Source organism: Entelurus aequoreus, linkage group LG27 (assembly GCF_033978785.1).
Source record: "Entelurus aequoreus isolate RoL-2023_Sb linkage group LG27, RoL_Eaeq_v1.1, whole genome shotgun sequence".
Taxonomy (NCBI): Eukaryota; Metazoa; Chordata; class Actinopteri; order Syngnathiformes; family Syngnathidae; genus Entelurus; species Entelurus aequoreus.
In genome coordinates this window covers 1,185,150-1,202,899 of record NC_084757.1, presented here as the reverse complement: position 1 = coordinate 1,202,899, position 17,750 = coordinate 1,185,150, and the positions used below count along the sequence as shown (strand labels likewise).

Below are 17,750 nucleotides of genomic sequence, written 5' to 3'. Positions count from 1 at the left end.
GTACTTGTTTGATGAAGTACTGTGTGTTTTACACTATACAAGTACTTGTTTGATGAAGTACTGTGTGTTTTACACTATACAAGTACTTTTTTGATGTAGTACTATGTTTTAGCCTGATTGTACTTGTTTGATGAAGTACTGGGTTTTATTTTAATAGTACATGTTTGCTGAATTACTGTGTGTTTTAGCATAGTAGTAATTGTTTGATGAAGTACTGTGTGTTTCAGTTTAGTAGTACTTGTTTGATGAGGTACTGTGTGTTTTAGTTTAGTAGTACTTGTTTGATGATGTACTGTGTGTTTTAGTTTAGTAGTACTTGTTTGATGAGGTACTGTGTGTTTTAGACTAGTAGTACTTGTTTGATGAAGTACTATGTTTTTTAGAATATACAAGTACTTGTTTGATGAAGTACTGTGTGTTTTAGTTTAGTAGTACTTGTTTGATGATGTACTGTGTGTTTTAGTTTAGTAGTATGATGAGGTACTGTGTGTTTTAGACTAGTAGTACTTGTTTGATGAAGTACTATGTTTTTTAGACTATACAAGTACTTGTTTGATGGAGTACTGTTTTCTCCTGATTGTACTTGTTTGATGAAGTACTGTGTGTTTTAGACTAGTAGTACTTGTTTGATGAAGTACTGTGTGTTTTAGTTTAGTAGTACTTGTTTGATGTTGTACTGTGTGTTTTAGTTTAGTAGTACTTGTTTGATGAGGTACTGTGTGTTTTAGACTAGTAGTACTTGTTTGATGAAGTACTATGTTTTTTAGAATATACAAGTACTTGTTTGATGAAGTACTGTGTGTTTTAGTTTAGTAGTACTTGTTTGATGATGTACCGTGTGTTTTAGTTTAGTAGTATGATGAGGTACTGTGTGTTTTAGACTAGTAGTACTTGTTTGATGAAGTACTATGTTTTTTAGACTATACAAGTACTTGTTTGATGGAGTACTATGTTTTATCCTGATTGTACTTGTTTGATGAAGTACTGTGTGTTTTAGACTAGTAGTACTTGTTTGATGAAGTACTGTGTGTTTTAGACTAGTAGTACGTGTTTGATGAAGTACTGTGTGTTTTAGACTAGTAGTACTTGTTTGATGAAGTACTGTGTGTTTTAGACTAGTAGTACTTGTTTGATGAAGTACTGTGTGTTTTAGACTAGTAGTACTTGTTTGATGAAGTACTGTGTGTTTTAGACTAGTAGTACTTGTTTGATGAAGTACTGTGTGTTTTAACTTAGAAGTACTTTTTTAATGAAGTACTGTGTGTTTGAACTTAGAAGTACTTTTTTAATGAAGTACTGTGTGTTTTAGACTAAAAGTTGAAAAATTGATTATAAAGACAATTATTGTAGTAATTTGTCTTACTTTCTTTAACAGGTTTTGTTTGTACGAGAATTGTTTATTATTTTTATTTATTTATTATATGCATTGTTAATCGTGATGTAAAACATTGGAGGTAAATATCGTATTGTTGTGGAAGTGTATTGTCATCCTATAATAATAAGTATGATCATTGTACAATAATAACAAAAAAGTAGAGCCTCCAGTCCAGCAGGTGGCGCCACTGCGCACCAACATGTTGATTCATCACCACAGGAAGACGCAGTAGCTTGTAGTTATTAGCTAACGAGCTAGCAGCGAAGCAGTCAACATTTGACAGAAAAGGCGATTAAAAGAAGAAAAATGACTTTGTCGCCAGCAGTCACTCAATTATGTGACAATTCTAAGGACGTCTTCCTGGATGTGTGCAAGTTGTTACTTACATACGCCGACAATATCTTAAGGTAAGACGACTTCTTTCTGACAAACTAACAAAATATACATATCTATATTGTTTATTAATACTAGCATGTACGGCATCGCACAGGTTTATAAATACTGATATTGTTTATTAATACTAGCATGTACAGCATCGCACAGGTTTATAAATACTGATATTGTTTATTAATACTAGCATGTACGGCATCGCACAGGTTTATAAATACTGATATTGTTTATTAATACTAGCATGTACGGCATCGCACAGGTTTATAAATACTGATATTGTTTATTAATATTAGCATGTACGGCATCGCACAGGTTTATAAATACTGATATTGTTTATTAATACTAGCATGTACGGCATTGCACAGGTTTATAAATACTGATATTGTTTATTAATACTAGCATGTACGGCATCGCACAGGTTTATAAATACTGATATTGTTTATTAATACTAGCATGTACGGCATCGCACAGGTTTATAAATACTGATATTGTTTATTAATACTAGCATGTACGGCATCGCACAGGTTTATAAATACTGATATTGTTTATTAATACTAGCATGTACGGCATCGCACAGGTTTAAAAATACTGATATTGTTTATTAATACTAGCATGTACGGCATCGCACAGGTTTATAAATACTGATATTGTTTATTAATACTAGCATGTACGGCATCGCACAGGTTTATAAATACTGATATTGTTTATTAATACTAGCATGTACGGCATCGCACAGGTTTATAAATACTGATATTGTTTATTAATACTAGCATGTACGGCATCGCACAGGTTTATAAATACTGATATTGTTTATTAATACTAGCATGTACGGCATCGCACAGGTTTATAAATACTGATATTGTTTATTAATACTAGCATGTACGGCATCGCACAGGTTTATAAATATTGATATTGTTTATTAATACTAGCATGTATGGCATCACACAGGTTTATAAATATCTATATTGTTTATTAATACTAGCATGTACGGCATCACACAGGTTTATAAATATCTATATTGTTTATTAATACTAGCATGTACGGCATCGCACAGGTTTATAAATACTGATATTGTTTATTAATACTAGCATGTACGGCATCGCACAGGTTTATAAATACTGATATTGTTTATTAATACTAGCATGTACGGCATCGCACAGGTTTATAAATACTGATATTGTTTATTAATACTAGCATGTACGGCATCGCACAGGTTTATAAATACTGATATTGTTTATTAATACTAGCATGTACGGCATCGCACAGGTTTATAAATACTGATATTGTTTATTAATATTAGCATGTACGGCATCGCACAGGTTTATAAATACTGATATTGTTTATTAATACTAGCATGTACGGCATCGCACAGGTTTATAAATACTGATATTGTTTATTAATACTAGCATGTACGGCATCGCACAGGTTTATAAATACTGATATTGTTTATTAATACTAGCATGTACGGCATCGCACAGGTTTATAAATACTGATATTGTTTATTAATACTAGCATGTACGGCATCGCACAGGTTTATAAATACTGATATTGTTTATTAATATTAGCATGTTCGGCATCGCACAGGTTTATAAATACTGATATTGTTTATTAACACTAGCATGTACGGCATCGCACAGGTTTATAAATACTGATATTGTTTATTAATACTAGCATGTACGGCATCGCACAGGTTTATAAATACTGATATTGTTTATTAATACTAGCATGTACGGCATCGCACAGGTTTATAAATACTGATATTGTTTATTAATACTAGCATGTACGGCATCGCACAGGTTTATAAATACTGATATTGTTTATTAATACTAGCATGTATGGCATCACACAGGTTTATAAATATCTATATTGTTTATTAATCCTAGCATGTACGGCATCGCACAGGTTTATAAACATCTATATTGTTTATTAATACTAGCATGTACGGCATCGCACAGGTTTATAAATACTGATATTGTTTATTAATATTAGCATGTTCGGCATCGCACAGGTTTATAAATACTGATATTGTTTATTAATACTAGCATGTACGGCATCGCACAGGTTTACCATGAATTGATTAACGTGGACCCTGACTTAAACAAGTTGAAAAACTTATTGGTGTGTTACCATTTAGTGGTCAATTGTACGGAATATGTACTGTACTGTGCAATCTACTAATAAAAGTCTCAATCAATCAATCAATCAACAGGAAGGAGGGAGCATACGTGCTTCCACACACCTGGCACGCTGTCCTTCATTGTGCGGAGAACAGCTGCTCTATGGCCAGGTCGGGGAACTTCATTTAGCAGGTAAATCTACTCCTAAAATGTTGGTTGGTGTACTTTTTTTTTCTTTTTTTTTTAACTTCTTGAATTGTTTAAGTGTGAGCAGAAAATGTTTCATCTTGTTAATTTAACCTAAAGTGCTGGTGGCATTTCATTCAAATAAGATGTGCATGCATTGGCCATTAATTGTTGTTTACTTGCTTGTTTGTATCCATCATTCATTCATACATAATTCCCTTACAAGAAATAACAGGAATATAGGACACTTCATCTGCAGTATCAACTACCGTATTTTCCGGACTATAAGGCGCACTTAAAATTATTTTTTTCCCCTCAAAGTGCGCCTTATAACCCGGTGCGCCTAATGTACGGAGTCATTTTGGTGTTGCATACCCGACCTTGTAAATAATTCAATGTATATACTCTCATGATTAACTTGTGTGATGACTGTATTATGCTGATAGTATATATATGACTGTATTATGCTGATAGTATATATTTGACTGTATTATGCTTATAGTATATATATGATTGTATTATGCTGATAGTATATATATGACTGTATTATGCTGATAGTATATATTTGACTGTATTATGCTGATAGTATATATATATGACTGTATTATGCTGATAGTATATATTTGACTGTATTATGCTGAGAGTATATATTTGACTGCATTACGCTGAGAGTATATATTTGACTGTATTATGCTGATAGTAAATATGACTGTACTATGCTTATAGTATATATATGACTGTATTATGCTGATAGTATATATATGACTGTATTATGCTGATAGTATATATTTGACTGTATTAAGCTGATAGTGTATATATATGCTCCCCAAGGGGATGGGACAAATGCAGAGGACAAATTTCACCACATCTAGTGTGTGTGTGACAATCATTGGTACTTTAATCTTTAATATGACTTTATTATGCTGATAGTATATATTTGACTGTATTATGCTGATAGTATATATATGACTGTATTATGCTGATAGTATATATTTGACTGTATTATGCTGATAGTATATATATATGACTGTATTATGCTGATAGTATATCTTTGACTGTATTATGCTGATAGTATATATTTGACTGTATTATGCTGATAGTATATATATGACTGTATTATGCTGATAGTATATATTTGACTGTATTATGCTGATTGTATATATTTGACTGCATTATGCTGATAGTATATATTTGACTGTATTATGCTTATAGTATATATTTGACTGTATTATGCTGATAGTATATATATGACTGTATTATGCTGATAGTATATATTTGACTGTATTATGCTGACAGTATATATATGACTGTATTATGCTGATAGTATATATTTGACTGTATTATGCTGATAGTATATATATATGACTGTATTATGCTGATAGTATATATTTGACTGTATTAAGGTGAGAGTATATATTTGACTGTATTATGCTGATAGTAAATATGACTGTACTATGCTTATAGTATATATATGACTGTATTATGCTGATAGTATATATTTGACTGTATTATGCTGATAGTATATATATGACTGTATTATGCTGATAGTATATATTTGACTGTATTATGCTGATAGTATATATTTGACTGTATTATGATGATAATATATATTTGTACCATGAATTGATTAACGTGGACCCCGACTTAAACAAGTTGAAAAACTTATTGGGGTGTTACCATTTAGTGGTCAATTGTACGGAATATGTACTGTACTGTGCAATCTACTAAAATAAGTTTCAACCAATCAATCAAAAAGTTTATAAATATTGATATTGTTTATTAATACTAGCATGTACGGCATTATTTTAAAGTGGGTCTTTAAGATGGGTGTTACTTGGTGAAAAAAGTTTGACAAGCACTGCTCTAGAGATAACCTCTGTGTGTTTAGTGGCATGTTCATCCACTGAATGGCAACAAAAACATGTTTAAGGTGTATTTGTCAATCAAATCAATAATCAGCTGACACATGCAAATGTCTTTTGTTTTCCAGAAAAGCAGCCAAACACCAGGTACGTCCAACAAATGAAGAAAATGCAAAATATTCTTCTATACACCGAGATTTATTTGTTTTCATTCATATTTAATCACTTTAGTTTGTTCAACTATTTTGTTTTCTATTCATTTGTTTTCATTTATCGTCTTAGTAATGTATTTATTGTAATAATTGTTTCACCTGATTACATCTGCTGTGTTTTTTACTCCATTTGATTCATTATCTTGAATCCTCTCATTGATTGTGATCGACTTCTTTTGATTCCTAATTATTGACCGTAAGGATTTCTGACTGATGAAAGCAAATTGTTTCTTCCTAGTTGTTGCCAGTCCAGGAGGTCCTAACGCCGTTCGAAGCAGCAACTTTGTCCTGGTTGGATCTCACAAGCTCACACTTCCGTCCATTGGGAAGAGCAAGTTTCCCTTAGAGAAGGTAATGCAGCCTTTCTTCTTCCATATTTGTCCCGCTCTCAAGTATCTTTGACACAATAGCTCCCAAGAACACTCTCAATGTTGTCACTAGCTCATGCTTCCTTCTAAATCCTTTTAACACTTGAATAAATATTACAAGTCCAATTCCCTTACTATATTTGTCAATGAATTCTTAGAAAACAAGCAAAATGCCACAAGCTTTAGCATAAAAATTGTTACGAAAGTCTGACGTGACGTTTTTGTCACAATATGCTAAAAATAAACTCGATAAATGTCAGCACTTCTATGATTTTATATCAATTTAGGTTACATGTACATTGTTTTAAAAAGCACATTTACCATTAATACGCATCTTTCACATTATGAGTAACATTTGTTTTCTATGTGATGTACAAACCCCAAAAGCAGTGAAGTTGTCACGTTGTGTAAATGGTAAATAAAAACAGAATACAACGATTTGCAAATCCTTTTCAACTTATATTCAATTGAATAGACTGCAAAGACACGATATTTCATGTTCACACTGGTAAAAATTTTTGCAAATTATAGCTCATTTGGAATTTGATTCCTGCAAGATGTTTCAAAAAAGTTGGCACAGGTGGCAAAAAAGACTGATAAAGTTGAGGAATGCTCATCAAACACTTATTTGGAACATCCCACAGGTGAACGGGCTAATTGGGAACAGGTGGGTGCCATGATTGGGTATAAAAGCAGCTTCCATGAAATGCTCAGTCATTCACAAACAAGGACGGGGCGAGGGTCACCACTTTGTCAACAAATGCCTGAGCAAATTGTTGAACAGTTTAAGAACAACATTTCTCAACAAGCTATTGCAAGGAATTTAGGGATTTCACCATCAAATTGTTCAGAGAATCTGGAGAAATCACTGCACGTAAGCGGCAATGCCCGTGACCTTCAATCACTGCATCAAAAAGCAACATCACTGTGTAAAGGATATCACTTTAGAAAACCACTGTCAGTAACTACAGTTGGTCGCTACATCTGTAAGTGCAAGTTAAAACTCTACTATGCAAAGCCAAAGCCATTTATCAACAACACCCAGAAACGCTTCGCTGGGCCCGAGCTCATCTAAGATGGACTGATGCAAAGTGGACAAGTGTTCTGTGGTCTGACGAGTCCACATTTCAAATTGTTTTTGGAAACTGTGGATGTCGTGTCCTCCGGACCAAAGAGGAAAAGAACCATCCGGATTGTTCTAGGCACAAAGTGTAAAAGCCAGCATGTGTGATGGTATGGGGGTGTATTAGTGCCCAAGACATGGGTAACTTACACATCTGTGAAGGCACCATTCAATGAAATGAAAATAGCTAAAGTTATACCTCTGTTTAAAACTGGGAGCAAACACCACTTCACAAACTATAGACCCGTCTCTTTACTTCCACAATTCTCTAAAATATTAGAAAAACTATTCAATAACAGGTTAGATGCATTTATAGAAAAACATAAATTACTCTCTGACTGTCAATATGGGTTTAGATCAAACAGATCTACATCAATGGCAATAGTTGAAACAATAGAGGAAATCACAAATGCCATAGAAAAGAAACAATATGCAATGGGAATATTTATTGATCTAAAAAAAGCATTTGACACAATTAACCATGATATATTAATCAATAAAATGGAAAAGTATGGAATCAGGGGAGTTGTATTGGATTGGCTTAAAAGCTACTTAAATAAGAGACAACAGTTTGTGAAGTTGGGGGATTGCTGTTCAACATGTTTGGATATTGCTTGTGGTGTCCCCCAGGGGTCAGTGTTGGGGCCAAAACTGTTCATCCTGTATATCAATGATATATGTAAAGTGTCTACATTATTGAAATTAGTGTTATTTGCTGATGACACTGATATTTTTTGTTCAGGGGATGACTTAAATCAGTTGCAGGAAGTCATTATGGAAGAAATGAGTAAACTAAAAACTTGGTTTGACTATAATAAATTGTCATTAAACCTGACTAAGACTAAGTTAATACTGTTTGGAAAGAGGACACGTGAAACAAGGGTGCAGATACAAATAGATGGAGTGGATATTGAAAGGGTTTTTGAAATAAAATTCCTTGGAATTACAATTGACGATCAAATTAACTGGAAATCACATATAAAACATGTACAATCTAAGCTGTCAAGAAGCATCTCAGTAATAAATAAAGCAAAGCAGGTTCTGGATCACAAATCACTCCACATTCTTTACTGTTCATTAGTTTGACCATATTTAACCTACTGTGTGGAAGTCTGGGGGAATAATTATAAAAGCTCATTAAATTCAATAACTATACTTCAGAAAAGAGCTGTACGGATCATCAACAAGGTTGGATATCTGGACCATACTCACTCACTATTCTTACAGTCAAAAATATTGAAATTTAATGATATTATTTTGTATCAAACTGCACAAATAATGTATAAAGCCAAAATAAATAAACTCCCAGGAAGCATTCAAAAATTGTTTAGCACACGAGAGGGCGGTTATAATTTAAGGGGGAATTTAAATTTCAAAATGCTTAGTTATAGAACGACCATTAAAAGTTTTTGTATTTCAATTTGTGGAGTGAAATTATGGAATGGTTTGAAGGATGAGTTAAAGCAATGTCCAAACATAAACCAGTTTAAAAAGAAGTATAAGTACATGGTATTCCAGAGGTACAGAGATGAAGAAGGGCTTTGATATTGGGTTGTTTGTGTTACAGAAGAGTGTGGGGCTGCCCATTGAGGCAGTGGTGTTGTTGTGGTGGCATCATACCATTTCCATGATCACTAGTGGTAATGATGTGGCTATGTATGTGTGTAGTGTGCATATGTATGTATATATCTATGATGTATGTACAGTATATACAAGTTCTTTGAGTTTGTACATTGAGTGAACAGGTAGTTCTAGCTCAGAGTAATTTATGATTTAAAGAAAAGGGGTGGGATTAAATAAGTGTAAACTTCTTCTCACTCCTTTTCAAATATGTAAAAAAAAAAGAAGGGAAAAAAAAGAAAAGAAAAAGAAAGTCCAATGCTCATTTGTTTTTGTTTTTTATTCTCCATTGTTTTTCATTTTGTTATAATGGCTGTTAAGGCTATAGCACTGTATTGGATCAGGCTTGCTCTTGTTTTTATGCATATTTGAAATAAAAATATATCAATCAATCAATCAATCAATGCTGAAAGGTACATACAGCTTTTGGAGCAACATATGTTGCCATTGATTGATTGATTGATTGAGACTTTTATTAGTAGGTTGCACAGTGAAGTACATATTCCGTACAATTGACCACTAAATGGTAACACCCGAATAAGTTTTTCAACTTGTTTAAGTCGGGGTCCACTTAAATTGATTCATGATACAGATATATACTATCATATATACTATCATCATAATACAGTCATCACAATTAATTATTTACATTATTTACAATCAGGGGTGTGGAGGGGGGGGGGGGTGTTAGGATATGGACATCAAGTAGTGGACATAGAGAGAGAGAGAGAGAGAGAGAGAGAGAGAGAGAGAGAGAGAGAGAGAGATCAGAAGGCATAAGAAAAAGTATCTGCATTTGATTGTTTACATTTGATTGTTAGCAATCCGGGGAGGGTGTTAGTTTAGGGTTGTAGCTGCCTGGAGGTGAACTTTTATTGCGGTTTTGAAGGAGGATAGAGATGCCCTTTCTTTTATACCTGTTGGGAGTGCATTCCACATTGATGTGGCATAGAAAGAGAATGAGTTAAGACCTTTGTTAGTTCGGAATCTGGGTTTAACGTGGTTAGTGGAGCTCCCCCTGGTGTTGTGGTTATGGCGGTCATTTACGTTAAGGAAGTAGTTTGACATGTACTTCGGTATCAGGGAGGTGTAGTGGATTTTATAGACTAGGCTCAGTGCTAGTTGTTTAACTCTGTCCTCCACCTTGAGCCAGCCCACTTTAGAGAAGTGGGTAGGAGTGAGGTGGGATCTGGGGTGGAGGTCTAGCAGTAACCTGACTAGCTTGTTCTGAGATGTTTGGAGTTTAGATTTGAGGGTTTTGGAGGTGCTAGGGTACCAGGAGGTGCATGCGTAATCGAAAAAGGGTTGAACGAGAGTTCCCGCCAGAATCCTCAAGGTGCTTTTGTTGACCAGAGAGGAGATTCTGTAGAGAAATCTCGTTCGTTGGTTAACCTTTTTGATTACCTTGGTTGCCATTTTATCACAGGAAAGGTTAGCCTCTAGAATGGAACCTAGGTAGGTGACCTCATCTTTCCTGGTGATAACAATGTCACCCACTTTTATGGTGAAGTCATTGACTTTCTTGAGGTTGATGTGGGACCCAAACAGGATGGATTCTGTTTTACCCAAGTGTATGGATAGCTTGTTGTCAGCGAGTCAGGTGCTAGTTCTACAGAGCTCAGCACTGAGGATTTTCTCCACCTTGTCCTTGTCTGATACCAGCAAGGCCGAGTCATCCGCAAACAAAAACAATTCACAGTCGCATGCCGATGACATGTCGTTTATGTATATTAGGAACAGTAAAGGTCCCAATATACTGCCTTGGGGGACTCCACAGCTCACCGAGAGGGGGGGGGGGACACGGTGCCGTTCACCTCTACCACCTGCTCCCTCCCCTCCAAGTAAGATTGCATCCAGCTCCATGAGTTTTTGTTAAATCCGATTGCTCTGAGCTTATCCAACAGTATAGCGTGGTTAACGGTGTCAAAGGCCTTCTGAAGGTCCAGCATGACCATGCCGCAGTATTTGCCCGCGTCCACCTCATGTTTGATGTGGTCGCTCAGATAGAGAAGGCATGTGTCAGTGGAGTGGTTAGTTCTGAAGCCGGATTGGAATTTGTACATGAGTTTATTAGTGGCAAGGTAACTATCGACCTGTTCATAAACAATTTTTTCCATTACTTTCGAAATGGAACTGAGAATAGAAACAGGTCGGTAGTTGCCAGGTTCCAATTTGCTTCCTTTTTTAAAGAGGGGAGTTACTCTTGCAATCTTAAAATCTTTTGGTACTTGGCCTTGTGTAATTGATAGGTTTATTATGTGCGTGATGATCGGGGCAATGATGGAGGCAGAGTCCCTGAGGAATCTGGAGGGAATATTATCAAGGCCGGTGGCCTTGTTAGGGTGGAGCGCGCTCAATTTTTTAAACACCTCATCAGCTGTGACCATTTCTAATTTGAAATCATCGTTGGATACTCCTAGCTTTCTGTAGAAGGCTTTAATGTGTTCTACACCAAAGCGACCAGAGTGGTGGGACAGCTTGTTGACAAGGGTTGCGGCTATGCTGGTGAAAAAGATGTTAAGTCTGCTAGCTACCTCCATTTTGTCTGTAATGAGGGAGTCACCCTCCTTGGAAATACGGTACTTGTTGTTCACAAGAAGTGTTGTAGTTGTTTTAAAATATACCAGAAGTATTGTAGTTGTTTTCAAGTATACTTGTCGTTCACAAGAAGTATTGTAGTTGTTTTAAAGTATACTTGTTGTTCACAAGAAGTATTGTAGTTGTTTTAAAGTATACTTGTTGTTCACAAGAAGTATTTTAGTTGTTTTAAAGTATACTTGTTGTTCACAAGAAGTATTGTAGTTGTTTTAAAGTATACTTGTTGTTCACAAGAAGTATTGTAGTTGTTTTCAAGTATACTTGTCGTTCACAAGAAGTATTGTAGTTGTTTTCAAGTATACTTGTTGTTCACAAGAAGTATTGTAGTTGTTTTAAAGTATACTTGTTGTTCACAAGAAGTATTTTAGTTGTTTTAAAGTATACTTGTTGTTCACAAGAAGTATTGTAGTTGTTTTAAAGTATACTTGTTGTTCACAAGAAGTATTGTAGTTGTTTTCAAGTATACTTGTCGTTCACAAGAAGTATTGTAGTTGTTTTCAAGTATACTTGTTGTTCACAAGAAGTATTGTAGTTGTTTTAAAGTATACTTGTTGTTCACAAGAAGTATTGTAGTTGTTTTAAAATATACCAGAAGTATTGTAGTTGTTTTAAAATATATAAGAAGTATTGTAGTTGTTTTCAAGTATACTTGTTGTTTACAAAGAGTATTGTAGTTGTTTTAAAGTATACTTGTTTACTTCAAAACAACTACATTGTTTTAAAGTATACTTGTTAACAACCACATTACTTTTTGTAAACAAGTATACAATATTTTTCATAAACAAGTATACTTTAAAACAACCACATTACTTTTTGGTAAACAGTATTGTAGTTGTTTGAAACAACTACAATACTTCCTGCATATTTTAAAACTACAATACTTCTTGTGAACAACAAGTATACTTTAAAACAACTACAATACTTTTTGTATATTTTAAAAGTATACTTGTTGTTCACAAGAAGTAGTGTAGTTGTTTTCAAGTATACTTGTTGTTCACAAGAAGTATTGTAGTTGTTTTAAAGTATACTTGTTGTTCACAAGAAGTATTGTAGTTGTTTTAAAATATACAATAAGTATTGTAGTTGTTTTCAAGTATACTTGTCGTTCACAAGAAGTATTGTAGTTGTTTTAAAGTATACTTGTTGTTCACAAGAAGTATTGTAGTTGTTTTAAAGTATACTTGTTGTTCACAAGAAGTATTGTAGTTGTTTTAAAGTATACTTGTTGTTCACAAGAAGTATTGTAGTTGTTTTAAAATATACAAGAAGTATTGTAGTTGTTTTAGAGTATACTTCTTGTTAAGAAGAAGTATTGTAGTAGTTTTAAAATATACAAAAAGTATTGTAGTTGTTTTAAAGTATACTTCTTGGTTTTGTTTTTCAGGTTTACATGGAAGTGAATACACTTTCATTATTATTATTATTATCATCAATATAATGAATGTTGAAGAGCATTAAAGCAAAAATACATTATGATCATATTTTGTTCTGTACTAATAATTCTATTTTTTATTCTTATTCAACAATATTTCCCTAGCATTCAACACATATTTTCTTAGGATGATAAGAATAAAAGAAATATAATTTGTCACCATGCAAACATTCAGGACTTTTATTTTTGTTCTTTAGTTTCCTGTACATTATTGAAAGTACAACATGTACTTGCTGTACTGCACATTGATGTCTTACAGGCCTTGACGTACTGCCAGACATGCAAATATCCTGTGTGCCATCTGTCTCTCATCACTAAACACACGCACACACACACACACACACACACACAAACACACACACACACACACGTTCTTGTATTTGTTACCTTCTATAGACCTGAGAATAATGCCTAGCTCTTTAGGACCACCTTTTCTAGATATATAAAGATGTGTATTCACAACATTAATAATATATACCTACTATGCAAATATAAAAATGCTTTTTCACAAGAAAAACTTAGAATTTTACTTGACGCAAGTCAAAATTTTACAATTTGTGCAATATTATGATAAAAGTTGGAATTTTACTCAATAAGAGTCAAAATTTTACAAAAAAAGCTTAACATTCTGGCAATTTTATGAAAAGAGTCGTAATTTTACTCCACAAAAGTCACAATTTTATGAGAAAACTTTCAAATGATGGCAATATTATAATAATAATCGGAATTTTACTTGGCAAAATTATGACAAAAGTCATAATTTTACTCCAAAAATGTCACTAATTTACAAGAACAACAACAAAATATTTGGCAATAATGTGATAAAAGTCAGAATTTTATATGACAAATATCACCATTTTGCATTAAAAAGTAATCATTTTAAATAAAAAAACTAATAATTTTACGAGAAAATATTGCAATATTACAGAAAAAGAAAGAATATGAATTTTCCCCCCCAATTTTATAAGAAAAAAGTTGACACTGTGAGAAAAAGACTGCTTTTCGTAATTTTTTTGTTTGTAATTGGTTTTTAATCTTCATTATTTACTTCAAGTTATTATAGTATGTCCCTATATACATATATATATTTTTTTTAATTCATTTTGACCAAAGGGGGCGCATTTCAATTTCTTACACACACTTGTTATTTCATATGTTGACCAGAGGGGGAGCACTTTTAAAAGCGACACACAGTCAATTAGAAAAATCCCTCCTTTTTAGGACCACCCTCATTTTGATAGATGTCACCAGCAGGGGTGCAAATGAGACATTCTCTATTAGATGCAACGTTATCGGGACCATGATTTATGTCATCACTTGTTCACACCTCCTCATATGGAAGATACTTTTCCTTCTTCATGTCTCAAGAAGGGTAGAAGTACAAGAACACACACACACACACACACACACACACACTGATACAATGCAAAGACAATACATTTTTAAACTTCTTCAAATGTAACTTTAAAAGTATTTTATACAACTTTATATATAACTTTTAAAGTCTTATACAACTTTAAAAGTAACTTTGAAGGTCTTTTATACAACTTTAAATGTACCTTTAAAAGTCTCTCATCACACACACTTGGAATGTTACACATGTTTTGCTTTAAATGTGTTTTATATAGGTTTGTTTTTACTGCCAAACATGCAAGCATCCTGTGTCCCATCTGTCTCTTATTACACACACACACACACACACACACACACACACACACACACACACACACACACACACACACACACACACACACACACACACACACACACACACACATACCACTTATACATGGACTTAGCATTTCACACACATTCCTTTTCAAACCTTTTAAAAAATGTAACTTTAAGTGTTTTATACAACTTTAAACATGTTTAAATGTGTTTTATACAACTTGTGTTCTATCAAGTGCCTAAGTGACATTAAGGAGTTGTTATTTGGGATGTCGCAATCTGATCTTGATATTGCATATCGATTTGATACAAGCAAAAAACAAGTATGTGATATGTGCTTGCTTAAGATGTGTGATATCATGTGCGATACAAACAGTCCTGCAGCGTGTTTACTTGTGTATGATATCATGTGCGCTACAAGCAGTCCGATGGTGTGTTCCGTGTGTAGTACCGATTGGTATGTTTAGTGTGTAGTATTAATTATACTTTTCCGGTGAAGTCCTGATTGTACTTTTCATGTGAATTAACGATGGTTCTTTTACAGTGTAGTACCGATGGTAATTTCCATGTATAGTACCGATGGTAGGTTTTATGTGTAGTACCGATGGTAGGTTTCATGTGTAGTACCGATGGTAATTTCCATGTGTAGTACCGATGGTAGGTTTCATGTGTAGTACCGATGGTACGTTTCGTGTGTAGTACCGATGGTATGTTTCGTGTGTAGTACCGATGGTACGTTTCGTGTGTAGTACCGATGGTATGTTTCGTGTGTAGTACCGATGGTAGGTTTCGTGTGTAGTACCGATGGTACGTTTCGTGTGTAGTACCGATAGTAGGTTTCGTGTGTAGTACCGATGGTAGGTTTCATGTGTAGTACCGATGGTACGTTTCGTGTGTAGTACCGATAGTATGTTTCGTGTGTAGTACCGATGGTATGTTTTGTGTGTAGTACCGATGGTATGTTTCGTGTGTATTACCGATGGTATGTTTCGTGTGTAGTACCGATGGTGTGTTTTGTGTGTAGTACCGATGGTATGTTTTATGTGTAGTACCGATGGTATGTTTCGTGTGTAGTACCGATGGTGTGTTTTGTGTGTAGCACCGATGGTATGTTTCATGTGTAGTACCGATGGTATGTTTCGTGTGTAGTACCGATGGTATGTTTCGTGTGTAGTACCGATGGTATGTTTCGTGTGTAGTACCGATGGTGTGTTTCGTGTGTAGTACCGATGGTGTGTTTTGTGTGTAGTACAGATGGTACGTTTCGTGTGTAGTACCGATGGTACGTTTCGTGTGTAGTACCGATGGTATGTTTCGTGTGTAGTACCGATGGTATGTTTCGTGTGTAGTACCGATGGTATGTTTCGTGTGTAATACCGATGGTGTGTTTCGTGTGTAGTACCGATGGTATGTTTCGTGTGTAGTACCGATGGTATGTTTTGTGTGTAGCACCGATGGTATGTTTTGTGTGTAGCACCGATGGTATGTTTCGTGTGTAGTACCGATGGTATGTTTTGTGTGTAGTACCGATGGTATGTTTCGTGTGTAGTACCGATGGTGTGTTTCGTGTGTAGTACCGATGGTGTGTTTTGTGTGTAGTACCGATGGTATGTTTCGTGTGTAGTACCGATGGTATGTTTTGTGTGTAGCACCGATGGTATGTTTCGTGTGTAGTACCGATGGTATGTTTTGTGTGTAGTACCGATGGTATGTTTCGTGTGTATTACCGATGGCATGTTTCGTGTGTAGTGCCGATGGTATGTTTCGTGTGTATTACCGATGGCATGTTTCGTGTGTAGTGCCGATGGTATGTTTCGTGTATAGTGCCAATTATACTTTTCCAGTGAAGTCCTGATGGTACGTTTCATGTGTAGTACCGTTGGTTCTTTTCCAGTGTAGTACCGATGGTATGTTTCATGTGTAGTACCGATGGTAGGTTTCATGTGTAGTACCGATGGTAGGTTTCATGTGTAGTACCGATGGTATGTCTAATGTGTAGTACCGATGGTAGGTTTCATGTGTAGTCCTGATTGTACTTTTCATGTGAAGTACCGATGGTTCTTTTCCAGTGTAGTACCGATAGTACTTTTCATGTGTAGTACCGATGGTAGGTTTCATGTGTAGTACCGATGGTACGTTTCACGTGTAGTACCGATGGTAGGTTTCATGTGTAGTCCTGATTGTACTTTTCATGTGAAGTACCGATGGTTCTTTTCCAGTGTAGTACCGATGGTTCTTTACTAGTGTAGTACCGATGGTAGGTTTCATGTGTAGTACCGATGCTGCGTTTCATGTGTAGTACCGATGCTATGTTTCGTGTGTAGTACCGATGCTGTGTTTCGTGTGTAGTACCGATGGTATGTTTCGTGTGTAGTGCCAATGATACTTTTCCAGTAAAGTACCGATGGTTCTTTTACAGTGTAGTACCGATGGTACTTTTCTAGTGTGATGGCACTTTTCCAGCGTAGTGCCAACGGTACTTTCCAGTGTAGTACAGATGATACTTTAATTGTACTTTTCCTGTGTAGTACACAGACGACTGATGCAAATGTTGTGCTGTGTCGTGCAGAAACTGGCTGAGTGCAGACACCAATGCTGAGAGGAATTCATGGACGCACATCAATCAGGTTCTAGCAGATCTGCGCATGTGGCGACCAGATGCTTGTTATGCTGGCGTGTGACATTACTGTATATAATACCAAGGTATGCAATACTTGAATACACGCGCACACCCACAGAGTAAAAGTAGTGCTAATGTACAGTATACTTTATGAATATTATTGCAACTTGGTTTTC

At 34.9% G+C, this 17,750-nt stretch overlaps 1 protein-coding gene across 2 annotated transcripts in view; it reads left to right on the top strand.

Annotated features, from left to right (window-relative positions):
• Positions 1-1,599: 1,599 nt before the first annotated feature.
• Positions 1,600-17,750, top strand: part of LOC133644545 (asparagine synthetase [glutamine-hydrolyzing]-like) — a 62,248-nt gene continuing 46,097 nt past the window's right edge. Inside the window, exons 1-5 of one of the 2 annotated variants that reach the window (XM_062039094.1) lie at positions 1,600-1,782; positions 3,975-4,074; positions 6,059-6,077; positions 6,381-6,493; positions 17,524-17,657. In XM_062039094.1, the coding sequence (XP_061895078.1) occupies positions 17,613-17,657 (45 nt within the window). In that variant the 5' untranslated portion in view covers positions 1,600-1,782; positions 3,975-4,074; positions 6,059-6,077; positions 6,381-6,493; positions 17,524-17,612. The remainder of the gene's footprint in view (positions 1,783-3,974; positions 4,075-6,058; positions 6,078-6,380; positions 6,494-17,523; positions 17,658-17,750) is intronic. The other variant, XM_062039095.1, reaches the window with a different exon arrangement.